We start from the raw sequence: 17,971 nt of genomic DNA, 5'->3' as shown, positions 1-17,971 counted from the left end.
GCGCTTTGTACGAACATCCAGCTCAGACCATGGTTCGGTTCTCAAACACTGGAGCCGCTGTAAGCTGAGGTGGAGCTTCAGCGCCTCCCCTTACCCTAAGTCCCTAACCCTAATGAGGAACTCCAATAGTGATATCCATATATGGTTATCAAAATCTTGACTTTTTGGGGTTTTCTAAGATTAAATTGGATTTTAGGATTTTTAATTGTATTATTTTTTCATGTAAAATGTTTGGATTTTTTTTGAAAAATTGTTTTTTAAACCAATTTACCACCATGAACTTTCAGCTTAATCCAATTTACCTACCTATAACGTGGCGATGCATCAGCAAAACCACCATCAAAACCACCCAATGTGCATAAATACACGATTTTGAAAGTTGAGGGATGTTAAAAAAAACTAGTTTGTAGTTCATTCAGGGAGAAAAATTGGATGACCATGATAATTGAGGGAGGTAAATAGGATTTTTTTTATGAATTTCGCGCTCAGACTTCAAATATTTAGGTCTGGCGATTGGCATTGGCAAGGTTTGACAAAAAAAAAGATTGGCATGGGCATGGACTGCAACGTTATGGCTCAGAAGGTCCAGTAAGTTGCAGTACATTCGGTCCATAAGAAAGGTTCACATGGGCCGTATAGTTACACGCTTTAACCAGTATTAGGCAGGCGGAGTAGTGCGCACCTAATCTCGACCATCCATAGGCCCGCTTCGCTCCATGGCCTTATTTTAGCAGGGGAGCCCTTTTCAGGCCCATCCAGTATCGACGCCCTTCTAAAACCCTAACTCCCTCTCTCTCTCCTTGACGCCGCCAAGCCACTGCGGCCGAAGTCGCCCCTCCCGAGCCCCGACCGATTCTCCTCTCCACCTCAGGGCCGCCGGCTCCTTCCTTCCTCCGCCTCGACAAGCGTCGGCGAGATGGTGAAGAGAAGCAAGAAGAGCAAGAGCAAGCGCGTCACGCTGAAGCAGAAGCACAAGGTGCTGCGCAAGGTGAAGGAGCACCACCGCAAGAAGCGCAAGGAGGCCAAGAAGGAGGGCAGGGCAAGCCAGCGGAAGAAGGTCGAGAAGGACCCCGGGATCCCCAACGAGTGGCCCTTCAAGGAGCAGGAGCTCAAGGCGCTCGAGGCCCGGCGCGCGCAGGCGCTCCAGGAGCTCGAGCTCAAGAAGGAGGCGCGCAAGGAGAGGGTACGTCATGTCTGCCCTGCTGCTATCGTTGGTGCTATGCCCTGCAAGTCTGTGTTCGGAGCAAATAGTATTTCAGTCTTACAGCTGAATCCCACCTTCATTCTGTTTAATTGCAAGCCTAATCCACCTTCCTGTCCCTTCATTTACGTTGTGAAAATATCTTTCTTAGATGCTTCTCTATATTGGTAGTGTTCATAGTTACCATTAAGAATGCAAATGGGGCGGCGTGCAGTGTGATGTTCAGAGTTCAAAGTTAGAGCATAAATGTTAAAATAAATTCAGAAATTCCGGAATGACAAAGTATTCACTATATTTCAGTGGAAAATAAACTAGTTGTGTACTTGTGTTTCAGTAGTATAAACACATTCCACATTCATGACAAATTACAGGTTTGGTGCATATTGAAAAAAAAGTTATGCTCTAGGTTATTATTGAACGAACTAACACCCTCACTCTAATAAATTGGTCAATGTTGATCATCTGCCTTGACACAATCTAGTCATGGTCAGTGTGAATTCCTGAATGAAAGCCATGCAGTGAAGGAAGAACTAGTTTAGTTGTCATGAAAGCCATGCTCTAACTGAAACTTAAGCAGAAGAGGGGATACTAATTGTAAGCTAATTGAAGCAGAACATACCTGTATTTGGATTGAGCCCGGTCAGCCATGTAGAGCAGAGTCCATGCTGGGTTCTCTCGAATGGAGTAAGCCATGCTACAATGCTAATAGTTAAATGGATTTGATTTGGATGTGCCAATGGGGATGATGAGATGAAAAAAGGCTCTTTGCTTCAGTGGCTGCCAATGGAGTAAGACATGTGCCTAATCTTGCTTCCTCTACTCTAATGGTGTAGTTGTTAAATATAAACAAACACATAATTAAACAGATAAGTAGACACACGAGCACTCAGTCTAGTCAATTAAGTTGACAAGATCTGCATTCTTAGTGAGTACCATTAGCTTCAAGATTCTGTTTATTTGCTCAAACTGTTACTTATTGCTAATAATTGAGGGCTAATCGCCACTTGAGTGGACATGATTGAGCTTGCTGGTGGATCGGGAAAGGAAGCGGAGAAGGAGCTCTTCAGCAACTTTGGCTCAGGGAGGCTCACAAGTCACAACAGAGAGAATGAGGCTGAAGGCAGAAGAGCCGGCAGCGGTGGAGCTAGGAGACTGACACTAGAGTTGCCAATTCTGCTTGGACGCGGACTTGGAGCGGGAGGGCGGCGGCGGATTGGGAGATGCAGGATGTGTGGCGCCGCTAGACTATGCGGGTCACCTGTATCAGCCTGCTCCATCTAAGTGGGTTAGCTTTCAGGCTTCAGCATGTTAGCTGTGCGTGCCAGCCCAGCGGGTTGGTGGCGTGGCCCAAACCATTTGCAAGCCTAGTTAGTAGTTACCATTTGGTTGATGGCCTGCTGTCGTTAGTATCTGCCATGATAGTTTTTGTCCCATCCTTCATTGTCCCTTATTACAACCTAAGGCTTGTTACAACTAATATTGCTGTATGTATAATTGTGTTCTCATGTGAAATTATGGTCATTGATCTCAGACAAACTGAATGCTCGTCCTTTATTTGGGTCTTTACACTTCACATTTTAGGATCACTCTGTTAGGATCATGAACTTTCACATAGACTTGACCAATCAGTGATTAAATATTGTCACCCTTTGTTAGGTTCGGCAGATGAAGTATGTGTTCCTTAAGATCTATTTATGTTCTTTGTCTAGTTTTATAGATACATCTATATCATTTTCGTTGTGATGGTTAAACAATGAGACAACACCTTTTTCAGGCTCGGAAGAGGAAGCTAGGATTGCTTGAGGATGAGGACATTGCTAATTTGGCATCTGCAGCTTCCGCGCAGGGCAGTGAGTTTGCAGCAAAGGATGCAGCAAAGGATAATGCCCCTTTAGCAGTGGCAAAGAGCAATGGTAAGTTTCTCATTCTCACTTGTGGTTTAATTTCTCTACTGCATGCAGTTACAATATTGACCAAAGATGTTAAATGTGTCCCAGATCATTCTGAGAGGTCTTTCTACAAGGAGCTTGTTAAAGTAATCGAAGCTTCTGATGTGATTCTTGAGGTTCTTGATGCAAGGGATCCGCTGGGCACCCGTTGCATTGACATGGAAAAGATGGTTAGGAAGGCTGATCCAAGTAAACGGATTGTACTACTTCTCAACAAGATAGGTATTATGCAGTCTTTTGTTATGTTTAAAGTTTACTCTATGGTGGTTATGCCATCCTACATCTCAACTTCTGATTGTTGAATTCTAGATCTTGTTCCCAAGGAGGCGGTAGAGAAGTGGCTTACATATCTAAGAGAAGAAATGCCAACAGTTGCATTTAAGTGCAATACCCAAGAGCAGAGGACCAAGCTGGGATGGAAATCTTCAAAACTAGATAAAACAAGCAACATCCCACAAAGCAGTGATTGTCTTGGTGCTGAGAATCTAATCAGATTGCTCAAGAATTATTCCAGAAGCCATGAGGTAAATGGTCCTATCGTTTTCATATAATGTTTATGCATATATAGCTTTGGTAATCTCTCATCAGTCTCTCAAGTTGATTATTTTGGGACATTCTAAATGAGAATGTTTTATCCTTGTTCTACAGCATCCTGTGTGCTTCATTATTTGACTATATATAATAATTGAACCTTCACTTCCTTTTCCTTGCTTATGTGCATATTACCTTTTATTGAACATTATTAATAGAATCCTTTTGATTTTGAAGGGAGAGCAGCTTCCTACACTTTGTATCATAACATAATGACTTCATGCAAATAGTTGTTTTACTTGTGTGCCTTATCTTATCATGACAGTTTTACATGTAGCCCTATTTTCTGTCTTCAGTTATTACCTTATGCTTCAGTATTCCATTTTTTATTTCTCTTGGAGGTATTTTTTTTCCTTCCTTTGTTGAGTTTTGTTATTGCGACTTGCAGCTCAAACTGGCAATTACGGTGGGTATTGTTGGACTTCCTAATGTTGGCAAGAGCAGTCTGATCAACAGCCTGAAGAGGTCCCGAGTGGTTAATGTCGGTTCCACTCCAGGGGTTACTAGATCAATGCAAGAAGTTCAATTAGACAAGAAGGTGAAGTTGTTGGATTGTCCCGGTGTTGTTATGCTCAAATCTTCCAACAGCGGTGTGTCTGTAGCCCTTCGAAACTGCAAAAGAGTTGAGAAAATGGAAGATTCAGTCACTCCTGGTAAACTAGTTTGCATGTTTCTGTGTCATTTCTGTTAGTCCGTTGAAGTTTTTTATTTATTCTAGTTATAGCCTTCTTATTGTTTTATTCTTTAGATACTATACCATTTGACAATAAGCTAGTATATAATGTGACCAGAAGTGCAATACTTGACATGTTCTATGCTTCTCTCTGTTTTTTATGTTTCTAGTTAAGGAGATCCTAAGTATTTGCCCACATGAGAAGTTGCTGTCTCTGTACAAGGTTCCAAGCTTCAGTTCAGTTGATGACTTCCTTCAGAAAGTAGCAACTATACGGGGGAAATTGAAAAAGGGTGGTGTAGTGGATGTTGAAGCTGCTGCGAGAATTGTGCTTCATGACTGGAATGAAGGTATGTCTGATAATTTTTGTCATTAACTTTGTGAATTCTTGTGAATAGTGACCTGATCCTCTCGTTTTTAGGTAAAATACCATATTTTACACTGCCACCTAAAAGAGATGCTGGGGAGGACTCAGATGCAGTGATTATAACAGAAGATGGGAAAGAATTTAATATTGATGAAATTTACAAAGCTGAGTCTTCATATATTGGTGGTTTGAAGTCCATTGAGGAGTTTCATCATATTGAGATTCCTCCTAATGCTCCACCAGGGATTGATGAAGAGATGCTAGAGGTAATAATCTTAAAGCTAGCTGGTTTTCCGTGAATTAAGTGGACTTAATATTTTCCGTGAATTAAGTGGATTTAATATGGTAACTGCTGTAGATTATGTGCCATCTTGGTACCTGTTAGTTATCTGTTTTGTTCCTTGTGATGGCCAGATGCATTGCATTTATTGAAAGTAAATGTTTTTTTTAGATTGGTTTTGCATGGTCACTGATTCGGTCTCAGCTCTATACACTTATGTTAGGAGGTTTCATTCGAATTTATTGACCAACAGAATTTATTGAAAGTAAATGTTTTTTTTTTAGATTGGTTTTTAGATTGGTTTTTTTTTAGATTGGTTTTTAAGATAATCTATGTATAATCCTTTGTAAACAGCATAATGGCATCATGATAAAAGGGTAGTGCTTGCTCTCTGTCTCTGGTCTGGTGAACACTCTTGTAGAACTCAACCTTAGGTTCTATTTGAACGACATAATTCATACGTAAGAATTCCATACCAATATGCTTTGCTGCAAGCAAAACATGAGTGCACTAGGAACATTGTGCTTGGCCTTGTTATTTGACTCTTGTTTTGCACTAACCAGATTGGCAAGAAACCAAGTGAGCCTGTCCAGGAAAGCTGGGAGGAGCAAATGTCTGACTTGAATGATCGCGAAGGAAGCAAGGCAGCCAGTGCTAGCACACAGAACGACAAGTTGTACACCGCTGAGGGCATACTCGACCCTCGCAAGAGGAAAGCAGAGAAGAAACGGCGCAAGGCAAACAAGTTCAGCGTGCTGAACGACATGGATGCGGACTATGATTTCAAGGTGGATTATCAGATGGAGGACGCGTCGCCTGCTGATGACACGGATGATGAAGGCGGGGATGTAGCCAAGGATAATGAACCGATGACTGGTGTCGATGATTCGAGAAACATTTTGGCTCCTAGTTGATGGCACAGTAGATGTTATCAGTGATATTATCATGTCGAGTGCCAGAAATGAAATGTCCCAGTGGGGTTGCAAAATTAACCCACCATGAGAAGGCAAAAGTTTTGTGCTAGTTTGCTTGTTTAATGAAAGATGATACAATGAGAAGGCTTGCGTTATACCTGTCCCAGCAGTACCTACTTTTACCTGCTCTTAAGTTGCATTCATTGGGCCTGTTCGACTGGTATTAAAGCCGGCTGAAGCTGTTTTGTTATATGAGAAAAATATTATAAATTTTAGCTGATAAGTCGGCTGGAGCTGTTTTGTTATGAGAGAAAAATACAGTGATTGACCATGATGCGCTATCCTCAGTTACATTTATTTATCATGATGCGTTATCGAGAAAGGTTACCAAACATGAACATATCAAAATTTATCCACTTCAGAAATTTAGGTGTGGTATCATTTAAACCAATATAGCAGTATGTTGAACATTAGGTAAGTGAAGAAAGTGGCAAATTCAATCCATACTTTTGCCAAACTTCAGTAAGTGAAGAAAGTGGCATAGAACAACCCGATGCAAGAGAGCAGAGACATAATTTATTGAGAAAGTGAACAGGCATAGTTTGGTGCGCAAATTGTTCGCCTGTTCGGCTGATGGTTTTCTGTGGCTAATAAATCGGCTGATGCTGTTTTGTTGTGAGAGAAAAACACTATACCATGACTGATAAGCAGTTCAGGATTGCCGTGCTCCACGTTTTCTAGCTCCGTTTCATGTTTTTCACCTAAACAGATGCATCTTTATAAACTCTACTCAGGGAAAAAAAAGGAGTCGTAAGAGCATCTAAAGAGATGCTTTAGAAACAAGTTTTTGTAAAGCTACTCCACGATGGAGTAGATTAGTTCTAAACATGCCCTTAATCATAGGTATTAGTTGGAGCCAGGGATATGTTCCCTTTAAATTGAGAACCGAATGATGCAGTGCAACTCTGTTACACTTTCAGCCGTGTCGGCGGCACGAAAACGCCCAATTCCGAACTGGAACATTTGTATTTGTATTTGTATTTGTAGCCGTCGTGCAAGTGGAGGTGGTCTCGCGAACTGAGATGCAGTCCGGCTCTGCAGCGCCGCAACCAACGCCCAACTCACTCCCGCCGCTTCCAGTTCCCACCCAACCGAGCTCGAGACGGCCGTCGCCGCGCTCGCGGACAAGAAGCGCCGCCTCCGGGAGGCATTCGACCGCCTCGTCGCCTGCTCCCCGGTCCCCCTACCCTTCCGCTGGGAGGACCTCGACGCGCACCTCGCCTCTGTCGCCGCCAGCTTCCGCCACCTCCACTCCAGCCACGCCGACGCCATCGCCGGTGCAGCAGCCGTAGCCGTAGCCGTGGCCGCAGCCGCAGCCGCTGACGCTAGGGGTCCAACCACCGCTGCTCACCACGTCCACCACCTGGACAAGGAGGGGCAGGACCGGGAACGCCGCGTCGGGCGCGGCGCGTCGGAGGAGGGACAAGGTATCAGCAATGCGGAGGAAAGGGAGGAAGGCGGGAACGCGTCGTCGCACCAGGAACGCGTGGAGGAGGATGGGAAGGTCCGGGAGGCATCCAGTGCGCGTCCCGACCGAGAAGCTGACGAAGCGGGGAGCATTCTCGGGGTGGAGACCGTGCCAATCGAGGCGGCTCCAGAGCAACTAGACGACGAGAAGGAGGAGGATGCCATGGGGGCAATTGTGGCGTCTCCCCACCAACACGATGACGACATCGAGATGATGGAGGAGGAGGAGGAGGCCGTGAACGCGAACGCAGACAGAGAATGCCGCGAGGACGAGGCGGAGGAAGGGGAGTGGCTGCAGCATCCGCACGCCGCAGGCGGTGGAGAGACGTCGGCTCTGACGCGAGCCGTCGCCGCGGCGTGCGCGAACATGGACCCCTCTGCGCTGGTGGACGTGCTGCGCCTCAGCGGCAGGAGCTCCCTCCGCGCGTTCCTCCCGGCGCTGCTCGGCGCCCCGGACCCCCACGCCCTCCTCGTCCGCGCCGTCGGCGGCTTCTTGGACTTGGCCTCAGCGCCATCGGGGTGCGACACGAGCGAGTGGTGGGCAAACTGCGTCGCGCTGATCGAATGCGCGCCCCGCCTCGCCGCGCCGTCGCCGGACGCGCTGGCGCAGGCAAAGCGCCTGGCGGGGCACTGGAAGGAGATGGTGGTCGCGGGGCCTGCGGGTGCGGGTGGCAGGGACATCGTCGGGATGGCCGGATGGGGCCTTCTCACCTTCATTGCTTCCTACAGCATTGCCCCGGAGTTCGATGCTGATGAGATCATCCGTCTCTTCGACAATATCGCGCCCCAGGTGAAGGACAACTGCGTTGAGCTCTGCAAGCGTCTTGGCCTCATCGGAAAGATGAATGGTACATCTTCCTCGACTTCGACTCTTAATGATGAATTTACTTGTCTCATATCTAAGGCGCAGTGTGCGTAGATGAACGTTCGTTCACCTGTACGTTGTAGTAGTTTGTACACTGGTAGTTTACATGTGATTCAGAAATCAGAATGCTCTGAATCGCATAGGCTTCACTTCAGGTGGATGCCAACCAGTGCTCTCAATCACTGTCTCCCAGCTAACCACACTTAAAAGTAAAGCACGAACCTTAGCATCCATCCTTTTCTGTCCTCTATCTTACTATGCATCTATGGCTCTCTGTCCATGAGAATTGAGGATTTTGGAGACCACCTGTAGGTATTGTACCCCTTTATACATATCCAGAGATCTTGAATACAAACAAGAGAGGAGATAACAGAAGCCAGACTAGGTAATTACCGGGATCAATATATAACAGCTTAAACATTAGTGTGGTGCCAATCTCTACTTGCTAGAAGTTAGAACTGGATTGCAGTGGCACTGAGAAGCAAATTGCAGAATATTTCGATCTATGTACTTTTCTTCCTTTTTAGTGAGGCATTCACATTTATTGGTGCAGCGGTCAAATTGACATTTTAATCACTTAAGTATCTGGTCTTATTTATTACTAGATATGTGTCATATTGTTCAGTCATAGCATCACCTAGATGATTTATGTCAGTCTACTACTTTGGAGGTTGCAAATTGAATCTACCTTCTACATTAGTTTAGGAACAAAAAATATGATGAGTTGCTGATTTTTCTTCCATTGTTGTGTTTGCAGTTATTGCATGTTGTGGAGCATCTTTTGAACTATTCGTAGTTTTACACTGCAGACCTCACTATCAGATTTTCTAATACACTCGTAGCTCGTGGAACTGGAAGGATATCACTATCCCATTGCTTTACCAACTGTGTTGCTAATGTTTGGCTCATTCTTCTGCAGATTCATCAACCATTTCATTGAAAATGGGCAGCCACTCGATGCTATAAGATTGGCACATACTTTCAGTTTGACTGACAAATATCCTCCACTTACCATCATGAATGATTATGTTGAGAATGCCAAGAAGACTGCTGAAGACATACTAAGCAAGGAAAGCTATACATTGGAGTCTCTGGTATGTTCTGTTTCTTGGAAAGGATGCCTTGTTATGCTAATCCAACTTAAATGAAATTGTCCATTTATCACACCTGTAGTTTTTTTTAGCTTTGAGAAGTCCTGGATTTGGAAAATAAAATACAGCGTGCTCTCTTGCTTTTCTGGAGCAAGTTTTTCACAAATCTTAAAGCAGTACAGTTGAGGAACTAAATTAGGTTTGGATGTGCACCGTCACTGATCTAGGTTTGGGTCCTGTTTGGGTCAGATATCGCCCTTTCTTCTTATAATGTAGTGAAACTATAGTACGTAGTAGTAATATTGCAATCCTATCCCTCTTGCTTTGAAAGTTGTATTGCTTGCTTTATGTAAAAAAAAAATGGAACATCTTCCTGGATAAATTGTTGTGTCCACATAATGACATATTGATATCATACTTTCAACACTGATATAGACATATAATGCTTTCAACTGTTTTAAAGCATGTGAATCATCCGTTGAGCAGAATCAAGCGATGGCAAAGAAGGTTGATGCTCTAATATTTTCATGGAGCGCAGTTGATGGGTGTGATATTGATTCTGTTCAGCGTAATAGCATCAAGGCAGAAATTACCCAGTTGTTAACAAGTATGCAAACAAGCAGCAAAGTCTAGCAGGTGTTTCAGCCTCCATTTCAAGTTCGCACCAGCAGCAGAATTTTCAAGAGGAGTATCAGCAGGAGTTATGGCGGGAGACTTTGGAGTCTAAAAGTTTTAGACTCAGTAGAACTAAAACTGAGTATATGAGATATGACTTCGGTATTACTACTCGGGAGGAGGAAGATATTAGTTTGGAAGGTCAAGTAGTGCCTAGGAAGGATACCTTTCGATATTTAGGATCAATGCTATAGAGAGACGGGGATATTGATAAAGATGTTAGCCATAGAATCAAAGCAGGGTGGATGAAGTGGCGACAAGCATCTGGTGTCCTATGTGACAAAAGGGTACTATAGAAGCTAAAAGACAAGTTTTATAGGATGACAATTAGACCTGTTATGTTGTATGGTGCAGAATGTTGGTCTACGAAAAGACGACATGTTCAACGGATAAGTGTCGCGGAAATGCGTATGTTGCGTTGGATTTGCGGTCATACAAGAAGGGATCGAGTTCGGAACGATGATATACGTGATAGATTAGGGGTAGCACCAATTGAAGAAAAGCTTGTGCAACACCGGTTGAGATGGTTTGGACATGTCCAACGGAGACCTCCAGAGACACCGGTGCGTAGTGGAATCCTAAGCCAGGATAGTAACGTGAAGAGAGGCAGAGAAAGACCGAAGTTGACTTGGGTAGAGGCAATAAAAGGAGACTTGAAATGATGGAATATACCTAAAGACTTAGCCTTAGATAGGAGTGCTTGGAAGATAGCTATTCACGTGCCTGAACCTTGATTGCTTCTGCTGGGTTTCAACCCTAGTCTATCCTAACTTGTTTGGGACTTAAAGGCTTTGTTGTTGTTGTTGTTGTAGTATCAGCGGTGGCCACAAATGCGACTGGTGGAACAGCAGAAGAAGCAGCGACAGCCACATCATGGGCTGCAGCCAAAACCAGGAGAGAAACAGCACCAGCAGCAGAAGCCACAAGAGACGCAGCATCGGCACATTCAGAATCAACAAGACCCGCAGGAGCAGGAAATGTGGCAAAACCGGAAAAGGAGAGGACAAAACAAAAAGAATCGCAAGAGGAAACAGCGCAGGCAGAAACTGCAGCAACAGAATAAACGCCCAAGGCTACCATTTCCATATGTCAGGCCAGGAATTAACAACCAGCATGAGCAACCATTTTCAGGAATTCGAAGATCTCCGTTCGCAGCCTGTACCACTACCATACCTCGATATTTTTTGTCCCGTCCATCTGATGATCATTCTCAGCATCACGTGCCAGTGTTCCGCCATTGGTGTCAGAGTAGTACTCGGTGAAGTTACTGTTGTATAGTAGTAAACTGATGGTCGAAAACAGAAGAGAGAGTTGTTCGGTGCTGACTGGTTTTGCTTAGCTTTCCATAAAAAAGCTTGAGTCCCCACAGTGACTTGTGTATATGCTATGCACGGTTTAGCTACCTCGGTGGCTTGTGTTACTGAAACCTGAATCACAGCCATCGACTTTGTACGTCAGATATGACTCTTCAAGTTTGTCTAGTAGTCATTCATATGTGATTCTTGAATTGACCGTAAAATGTTGCTTGTCACAATACCTGAAGAAGCACGACTGATCTTTCTGGCATAGAATAAATGTCTATAGAAAAGCAGTCTTCCTGCATTCGTTGTGAAATTAAAGGATTCATGCACGTTCATCTCGTGCAGGTATCTCGTTATGCTTTTGCCCTTTCGGTGATTTATGTTCATCGTGCAGGTACTTGTGAATGTTTATGTAACTGAAAAGTACGCTAATTCCTGTTACAGTGCATGTGTTTCAGATTGCAAGCATTGCAGCACTTCGCTGAACATGTGTACGTGACCAGACTATAAAAGCTGCCCTATAAAGTAAATCAACAAATCGATGCAAGTGAATGGCAACTGTCCATAAAACCATGTCGCGAAAGAACTGTCATCACATAAAACAAATGAACACAAAACCACTTACAGAACGAACCAATACACGGCTGTTTCATACAACTTCTATGCTTCACCATAGTTTCACTCAGCGATCGATGCAGAACGCCAGAACTTCTACACTATCTGGGATAGGACGGAGGATGAAGGGCGAAGGGATTAAATGGCAGACCCATATACTGAGGTGATCTGAATTGCGGTACAAATGGCATTCCTTGGCCTACAGGCCAACCTGGCTGGGCAGGGTAATTGTGAACTCCAGGCATAGCAGCGTAAGGTGGACGCCCAAAGTTTTGGATCTGAGCAACATTCGTAACCAGAGGAACAGCAGGTGTCGGAAGCTTAAGGCCACGTTCGGTACGCAGGGAATGACTTCGTGGAATCGTTCCTGGCCGGAACGCTTATACAATTTGTATAGGCCAAGCTTCCCGGGAATCATTCCTGGCAGGAACGACGAGAAACGAACGAGGCCTAAGAGTAGCTGGCCTTGGCGGTTGCATATGCTGCTGCTGCTGCTCTGTCACTTGCGCCTTATTTTCTTGTTGATGCAGCTGATGTTGCTTTCCTTGGATTAACTTGTTTTCATTCTGTGCCTGCTGCTCCTCTTTCTTGCGCTTCTTGTTCCTCTTTTTACGTTTCGTTGGCTGATGCTGTGAATCCCATGTTGAGGGCGTTGAGGGATTTCCTGACCTTTGTTTCTTTTATATGCACCAATCAAATATCTAATTTCTGCCAAGATAGCACTGTGTTGCCTAGAATCAGCGAGTTTCTGCTCAGCTAGTTGACGTGCAATCCGTATTTCCTTTGGTATAGCCAAGTTCTGCACATAGGCAAGATGCAAAACCATTCAGCTAACAAACAACAAATTTGAGTACCCACCTCTTGGTGGGATAGAGTTTTATGACTCCACCCTGGATTGAAATCTAGACACCATATCTGTGTACACATGCGTGAGTACATTCCCCATTTACCAGAGGTATATGGCTTTCTAGTGGTGTGAATCAGATAGGTGGCACACTCATGTGCCATGCAAGTGCGCCAGTGCAGTATGTGTATGTGCTTTCTGTTAGACAATAGGATTAGTATCCTTGATACTTGTACATGACGCAAGGTCTAGAGATGTTGGACAGGCGTGTTAGTTGAGATATTCTCTCTTGTACATGCATTAGGATAGATATGATCTCCTTGTTTATTGTAACAAACCCAATCTAATGTAACGCCACATAGGGGGCTGTTCCCTATACTATTTAACATGCACCGAGAGGCCCAAGATCGCGTCATCTCGTTCCCACTACGTTTTCATGGTATTCAGAGCCACTCTCCTCATGGAAACAAATCCATGGCGCACTCTACCGCCGCCGCAGCAACTTTCTCCTTTGGCTTTCTCCCTCCCGTGACAGAGAAGCTCACCCGTGGCAACTATGGCATGTGGTACGCCCAGGTGTCGTCCACATTGAAGGGAGCTCAACTCGCTGGGTACATCAAACCCTCGGCGAAACCTCCGTCTCCGTTTCTCGAAGACGGGACGAGCGATGACAAGAAGGTGGAGCCGGTCCCAAATCCGGAGTATGAGAAGTGGGAGGCAAAAGACCAACAGGTTCTGAGCTACCTGTTTGGATCTCTCTCCAAGGAGATCTTTGCTCAAGTGTCGACGTGCACAACCGCAGCCGAATTGTGGGCTGAAATCCAGGCGCTTCAGGCGTCGCAATCTCGTGCACGCGTGATGTCCACGCGCATGGCGCTTGCAACCGCGACCAAGGGGACGTCGTCCGTCGCGGATTACTTCGTCAAGATGAAGGGACTTGCCGATGATATGGCCTCGGCAGGTCGGAAGCTGGAGGATGAAGAGCTGGTCTCGTACATTCTCATGGGACTCGGTGAGGACTTCGACGCCGTCGTCACATCGGTGTCAGCAAGAGTTGAGCCAATCACCGTCCAGGAACTCTACGCCCAGCTCACCTCCTTCGAGCAACGAAAGGAGCTGCACGGTGGAGGCGTCCAATCCTTTGCCAACGTTGCCTTGAAGGGAGGTCGTGGCGGTGGAAATTCCAACAATCCTCGCGGCCGTGGAGGTGGAAACCGCGGAGGCTTTGGACGAGGACAGAAGGGTGGTCGTGGCGGTGGCAGCAGTGGCGGCCGAAATTTCCTTCAAGGTGTGTTCTGCCAAGTTTGTGGCAAGGAAGGACACATGGCGTATCGTTGCTATAAGAGATTCGACCGCGACTTCTCCGGGCCACCGCAAAAGACTGCTTCCTCAGCGACAACTTCATACGGGGTTGATACAAATTGGTACGTGGACTCTAGAGCCACGGACCATATCACTGGAGATCTTGAGAAGCTCACGTTGCGTGAGAAATACAACGGTGGTGATCAAGTCCACGCGGCAAATGGCATAGGTACGGAGATTGATTATATTGGTCATAGCACTTTGCATTCCCCAAATAGTGTTCTCCGTCTAAACAATGTTCTCCATGTTCCTGCTACTTCAAAAGATCTTATTTCTGTTAATCGTCTTGCACGTGATAACAATGCTTTCCTTGAATTTCATCCAAATCATTTTTTGATCAAGGAGCAGGGGACGAAGAAAATCCTCCACAAAGGCATATGTGAAAAGGGGCTTTATCCATTCAGGTCTTCCACCAATAAGCAAGTGCTTGGAGTCACCAAGCCGTCGAGTTCCTTGTGGCATCATAGACTAGGTCATCCATCTAGTCGTGTAGTGCAACAAGTCCTTAGTCGTCATTAGTTGCCTTTTATTCATTCTAATAATGATATTGTCTGTGATGCCTGTCAGCAAGGCAAAAGTCATCAGTTGCCTTACCCTAAATCAACAAGTGTATCATCGAGTCCTATGGACCTTATTTTTTCAGATGTGTGGGGGCCTGCTCCAACCTCCGTTGGGAAGCATGAGTACTATGTTTCTTTTATTGATGATCACAGTAAATATACTTGGATCTATCTTCTGCGTAGAAAGTCTGAAGTTTTTCAGTGTTTTCATGACTTTCAGAATCTTGTTGAAAGGCAATTTAATCGCAAGATCCGTGTAGTTCAAACTGATTGGGGTGGGGAGTATCAATCTTTGAACTCCTTCTTTAAACGCATAGGCATAAAACATCATGTTTCTTGTCCTCATGCACATCAACAAAATGGGTCTACAGAAAGGAAACATCGCCACATAGTAGAGATGGCACTTACCCTTCTTGCCCATGCTTCAGTCCCTTTAAAATTTTGGGATGAAGCTTGCCTCATAGTAGTTTTTCTAATTAACCGTCTTCCTTCTAAGGTTATCAATGATCAAACCCCATTTGAGCGCCTATTTGGTCATCAACCAGATTATTCCTTTTTACGCACTTTTGGCTATGCGGTATGGCCAAACTTGCATCCCTACAATAGTAAGAAACTCCAGTTTCGTTCCAAGCGATGTGTTTTTCTAGGCTACAGCAATTTACATAAGGGTTTCAAGTGTTTGGAACCGAATGAAGGGCGTGTCTATATATCTAGAGATGTAATCTTTGATGAGAATGTTTTTCCTTTTGCGGCCATGCATCCAAACGCTGGAACTCGCCAATGGGCTGAAATTTCCTTGTTGCCAAACTCTCTTTATAGTCCTAATGCCACTTTTGGGGATGCGATTTTGCATGATCAATATTCTTCTCCGTTAACCACTAATGCTTTGCCAAGCTCATCATGTGAAGGAACAAACACAGGAAGAAAATCAGGGCTAAGTCAAGCGGACAACGGTGCTGGAACGCCCTCAACAATCTCATCTCATATGCTGGAAGAAAACGACAACCGTGGTGCTGACTCTGAGGTGGATCCTCCGGCAGATCATCCTCGGACTGACACTGCATCCACTTCGAGTTCAGCGTCGCCCACATCCTCTCCACTGCGTATCTCCGTCAGCTCCGACAGATCTTCTGCGGCCATGCCAAGCGAATCTTCATCAGCTCCGAGCTCAACCGTGTCACAGTTGGATCCCGCACCAGACGCTGCACCTGCAAGCGGATCCTCTGTGGATGGTGCACCTGCAGCATCACCTGCACCCTCACGATCGACAACCTGACTCCAACACGATATATCTAAACCAAAAATATATACTGATGGCACTGTTCGCTGGTGTACCCTCGCTAGTTCCTCTATAGGAGAACCTACCTCGGTTGCCGATGCACTATGTGACACACGGTGGGTGGAGGCGATGCACAATGAGTATCAAGCCTTGATAAGGAACAAAACATGGCGGCTAGTACCACCTCCATCCAAAGACAAGAATGTGATCGGTTGTAAGTGGGTTTATAAAATTAAGCACAAATCTGATGGATCTATTGATAGATATAAAGCAAGGCTTGTGGCGAAGGGATTCAAGCAACGCTATGTCATTGATTATGAGGACACATTTAGTCTAGTGGTTAAGGCGGCCACTATACGACTTATCTTGTCTATTGCAGTCTCCAGGGGGATGGTCATTACGACAACTAGATGTGCAGAATGCTTTTCTCCATGGAGTACTAGATGAAGAGGTGTATATGCAACAACCACCGGGTTATGTTGACAGTGCTCATCCTAACTATGTCTGCAGGTTAGACAAAGCACTCTATGGGCTGAAACAAGCTCCGCATGCCTGGTATGCTCCGCTTTGCAACAAGCTTATTCAGCTTGGCTTTGTTCCTTCAAAGGCAGACACTTCTTTGTTCTATTATAACAAGGGTGGATATACTCTATTTGTTCTTGTGTATGTTGACGATATTATTGTTGCTAGCTCATCTCCTACAACCACAACATCTCCATTGAAGGATTTGCAGGCGGACTTTGCTCTCAAAGATCTTGGTGATCTTCATTACTTTCTTGGTATTGAGGTCAAGTGGGTGGAGGACGGCTTAATTATGTCACAACAAAAGTATGCCTCGGATATTTTGTTGAGGGCAGGTATGAGTAACTGTAAGCCTGTTAGTACACCTATATCTATTTTGGATCGGCTCAGTGTCAATGATGGAGATAAGCTAGGGCCTAATGATTCCTCCAAGTACCGTAGTCTAGTAGGGGCACTACAATACCTGACATTGACTCGTCCGGATATATGTTTTGCTGTGAACAAGGTTTGTCAGTTCCTGCATGCTCCTACTACGGTACACATGAGTGTGGTCAAGAGAATCCTACGGTATTTAAAAGGATCTTGGAATACTGGGCTTAAAATTTGCAACTCACAGTCTATGCTGGTCAGTGCCTTCTCAGATGTAGACTGGGCAGGATGTATAGATGACAGGCGTTCAACAGGTGGCTTCACTGTGTTCTTGGGCAAAAATTTAATCTCATGGAGTGCCAAGAAGCAGGCCACGGTCTCACGATCGTCCACTAAAGCTGAGTACAAGGCGCTAGCAAATGCTACGGCTAAGTTAATGTGGGTGCAAAAACTGCTACATGAGCTTGGCATCTCTCATCCTCCGTCCGCAAGACTATGGTGTGATAATCTTGGGGCTAAATATCTCACCGCAAATCCAGTATTCCATGCCAGGACAAAACACATTGAGATTGACTTTCACTTTGTGAGAGAACGTGTCGCTCAGAGACTCTTGGATGTTCGGTTCATCAGTTCTGGAGATCAGTTAGCAGATGGTTTCACTAAGCCGGTCATGGCTGGGAAGATGAAGCAATTTTGTGCCAATCTCAACCTTGTTAGTGGCTGAGATTGAGAGGGGATGTTAGACAATAGGATTAGTATCCTTGATACTTGTACATGACGCAAGGTCCAGAGATGTTGGACAGGCGTGTTAGTTGAGATATTCTCTCTTGTACATGCATTAGGATATATATGATCTCCTTGTTTATTGTAACAAACCCAATCTGATGTAACGCCACATAGGGGGCTGTTCCCTATCCTATTTAACTTGCACCGAGAGACCTAAGATCGGGTCATCTCGTTCCCACTACGTTTTCACTTTCTTCCTT

The 17,971-nt window shown here is 45.0% G+C and overlaps 2 protein-coding genes and 1 pseudogene across 2 annotated transcripts; all 3 read left to right on the top strand.

Moving 5' to 3' along the window:
* The first annotated feature begins 779 nt into the window (after positions 1-779).
* On the top strand, positions 780-6,278 carry LOC136538273 (guanine nucleotide-binding protein-like NSN1). Its single transcript, XM_066530254.1, has 8 exons — positions 780-1,183; positions 2,976-3,114; positions 3,199-3,372; positions 3,460-3,674; positions 4,130-4,394; positions 4,585-4,764; positions 4,836-5,047; positions 5,625-6,278. Exons 1-8 carry the CDS (start codon positions 917-919, stop codon positions 5,973-5,975), a joined length of 1,803 nt encoding a protein of 600 aa, XP_066386351.1. The 5' UTR covers positions 780-916; the 3' UTR covers positions 5,976-6,278.
* Positions 6,279-7,057: 779 nt separating this feature from the next.
* On the top strand, positions 7,058-11,510 carry LOC136536247 (uncharacterized; annotated as a pseudogene).
* Positions 11,511-13,367: 1,857 nt separating this feature from the next.
* Positions 13,368-17,709, top strand: LOC136536246 (uncharacterized). Its single transcript, XM_066528608.1, has 3 exons — positions 13,368-14,659; positions 16,605-17,121; positions 17,233-17,709. Exons 1-3 carry the CDS (start codon positions 13,368-13,370, stop codon positions 17,707-17,709), a joined length of 2,286 nt encoding a protein of 761 aa, XP_066384705.1.
* The last annotated feature ends 262 nt before the right edge of the window (positions 17,710-17,971 follow it).

This window comes from Miscanthus floridulus, chromosome 2 (assembly GCF_019320115.1).
Source record: "Miscanthus floridulus cultivar M001 chromosome 2, ASM1932011v1, whole genome shotgun sequence".
Taxonomy (NCBI): domain Eukaryota; kingdom Viridiplantae; phylum Streptophyta; class Magnoliopsida; order Poales; family Poaceae; genus Miscanthus; species Miscanthus floridulus.
Note: the sequence above shows the minus strand (reverse complement) of the source record. Positions and strands in the feature narration are given on the sequence as shown.

What these genes read in the sequence shown, in the direction of transcription:
- LOC136538273 (XM_066530254.1), top strand. Translation starts at nt 917, where the DNA reads ATGGTGAAGAGAAGCAAGAAGAGCAAGAGCAAGCGCGTCACGCTGAAG. An exon ending in ACTACTTCTCAACAAGATAG is followed by an intron (nt 3,373 to 3,459) that starts GTATTATGCAGT and finishes GTTGAATTCTAG; the next exon opens with ATCTTGTTCCCAAGGAGGCG. An exon ending in GCTTCATGACTGGAATGAAG is followed by an intron (nt 4,765 to 4,835) that starts GTATGTCTGATA and finishes TCTCGTTTTTAG; the next exon opens with GTAAAATACCATATTTTACA.
- LOC136536246 (XM_066528608.1), top strand. Translation starts at nt 13,368, where the DNA reads ATGGCGCACTCTACCGCCGCCGCAGCAACTTTCTCCTTTGGCTTTCTC. An exon ending in AAGGGGCTTTATCCATTCAG is followed by an intron (nt 14,660 to 16,604) that starts GTCTTCCACCAA and finishes CTATGTCTGCAG; the next exon opens with GTTAGACAAAGCACTCTATG. An exon ending in TATGTTTTGCTGTGAACAAG is followed by an intron (nt 17,122 to 17,232) that starts GTTTGTCAGTTC and finishes TGCAACTCACAG; the next exon opens with TCTATGCTGGTCAGTGCCTT.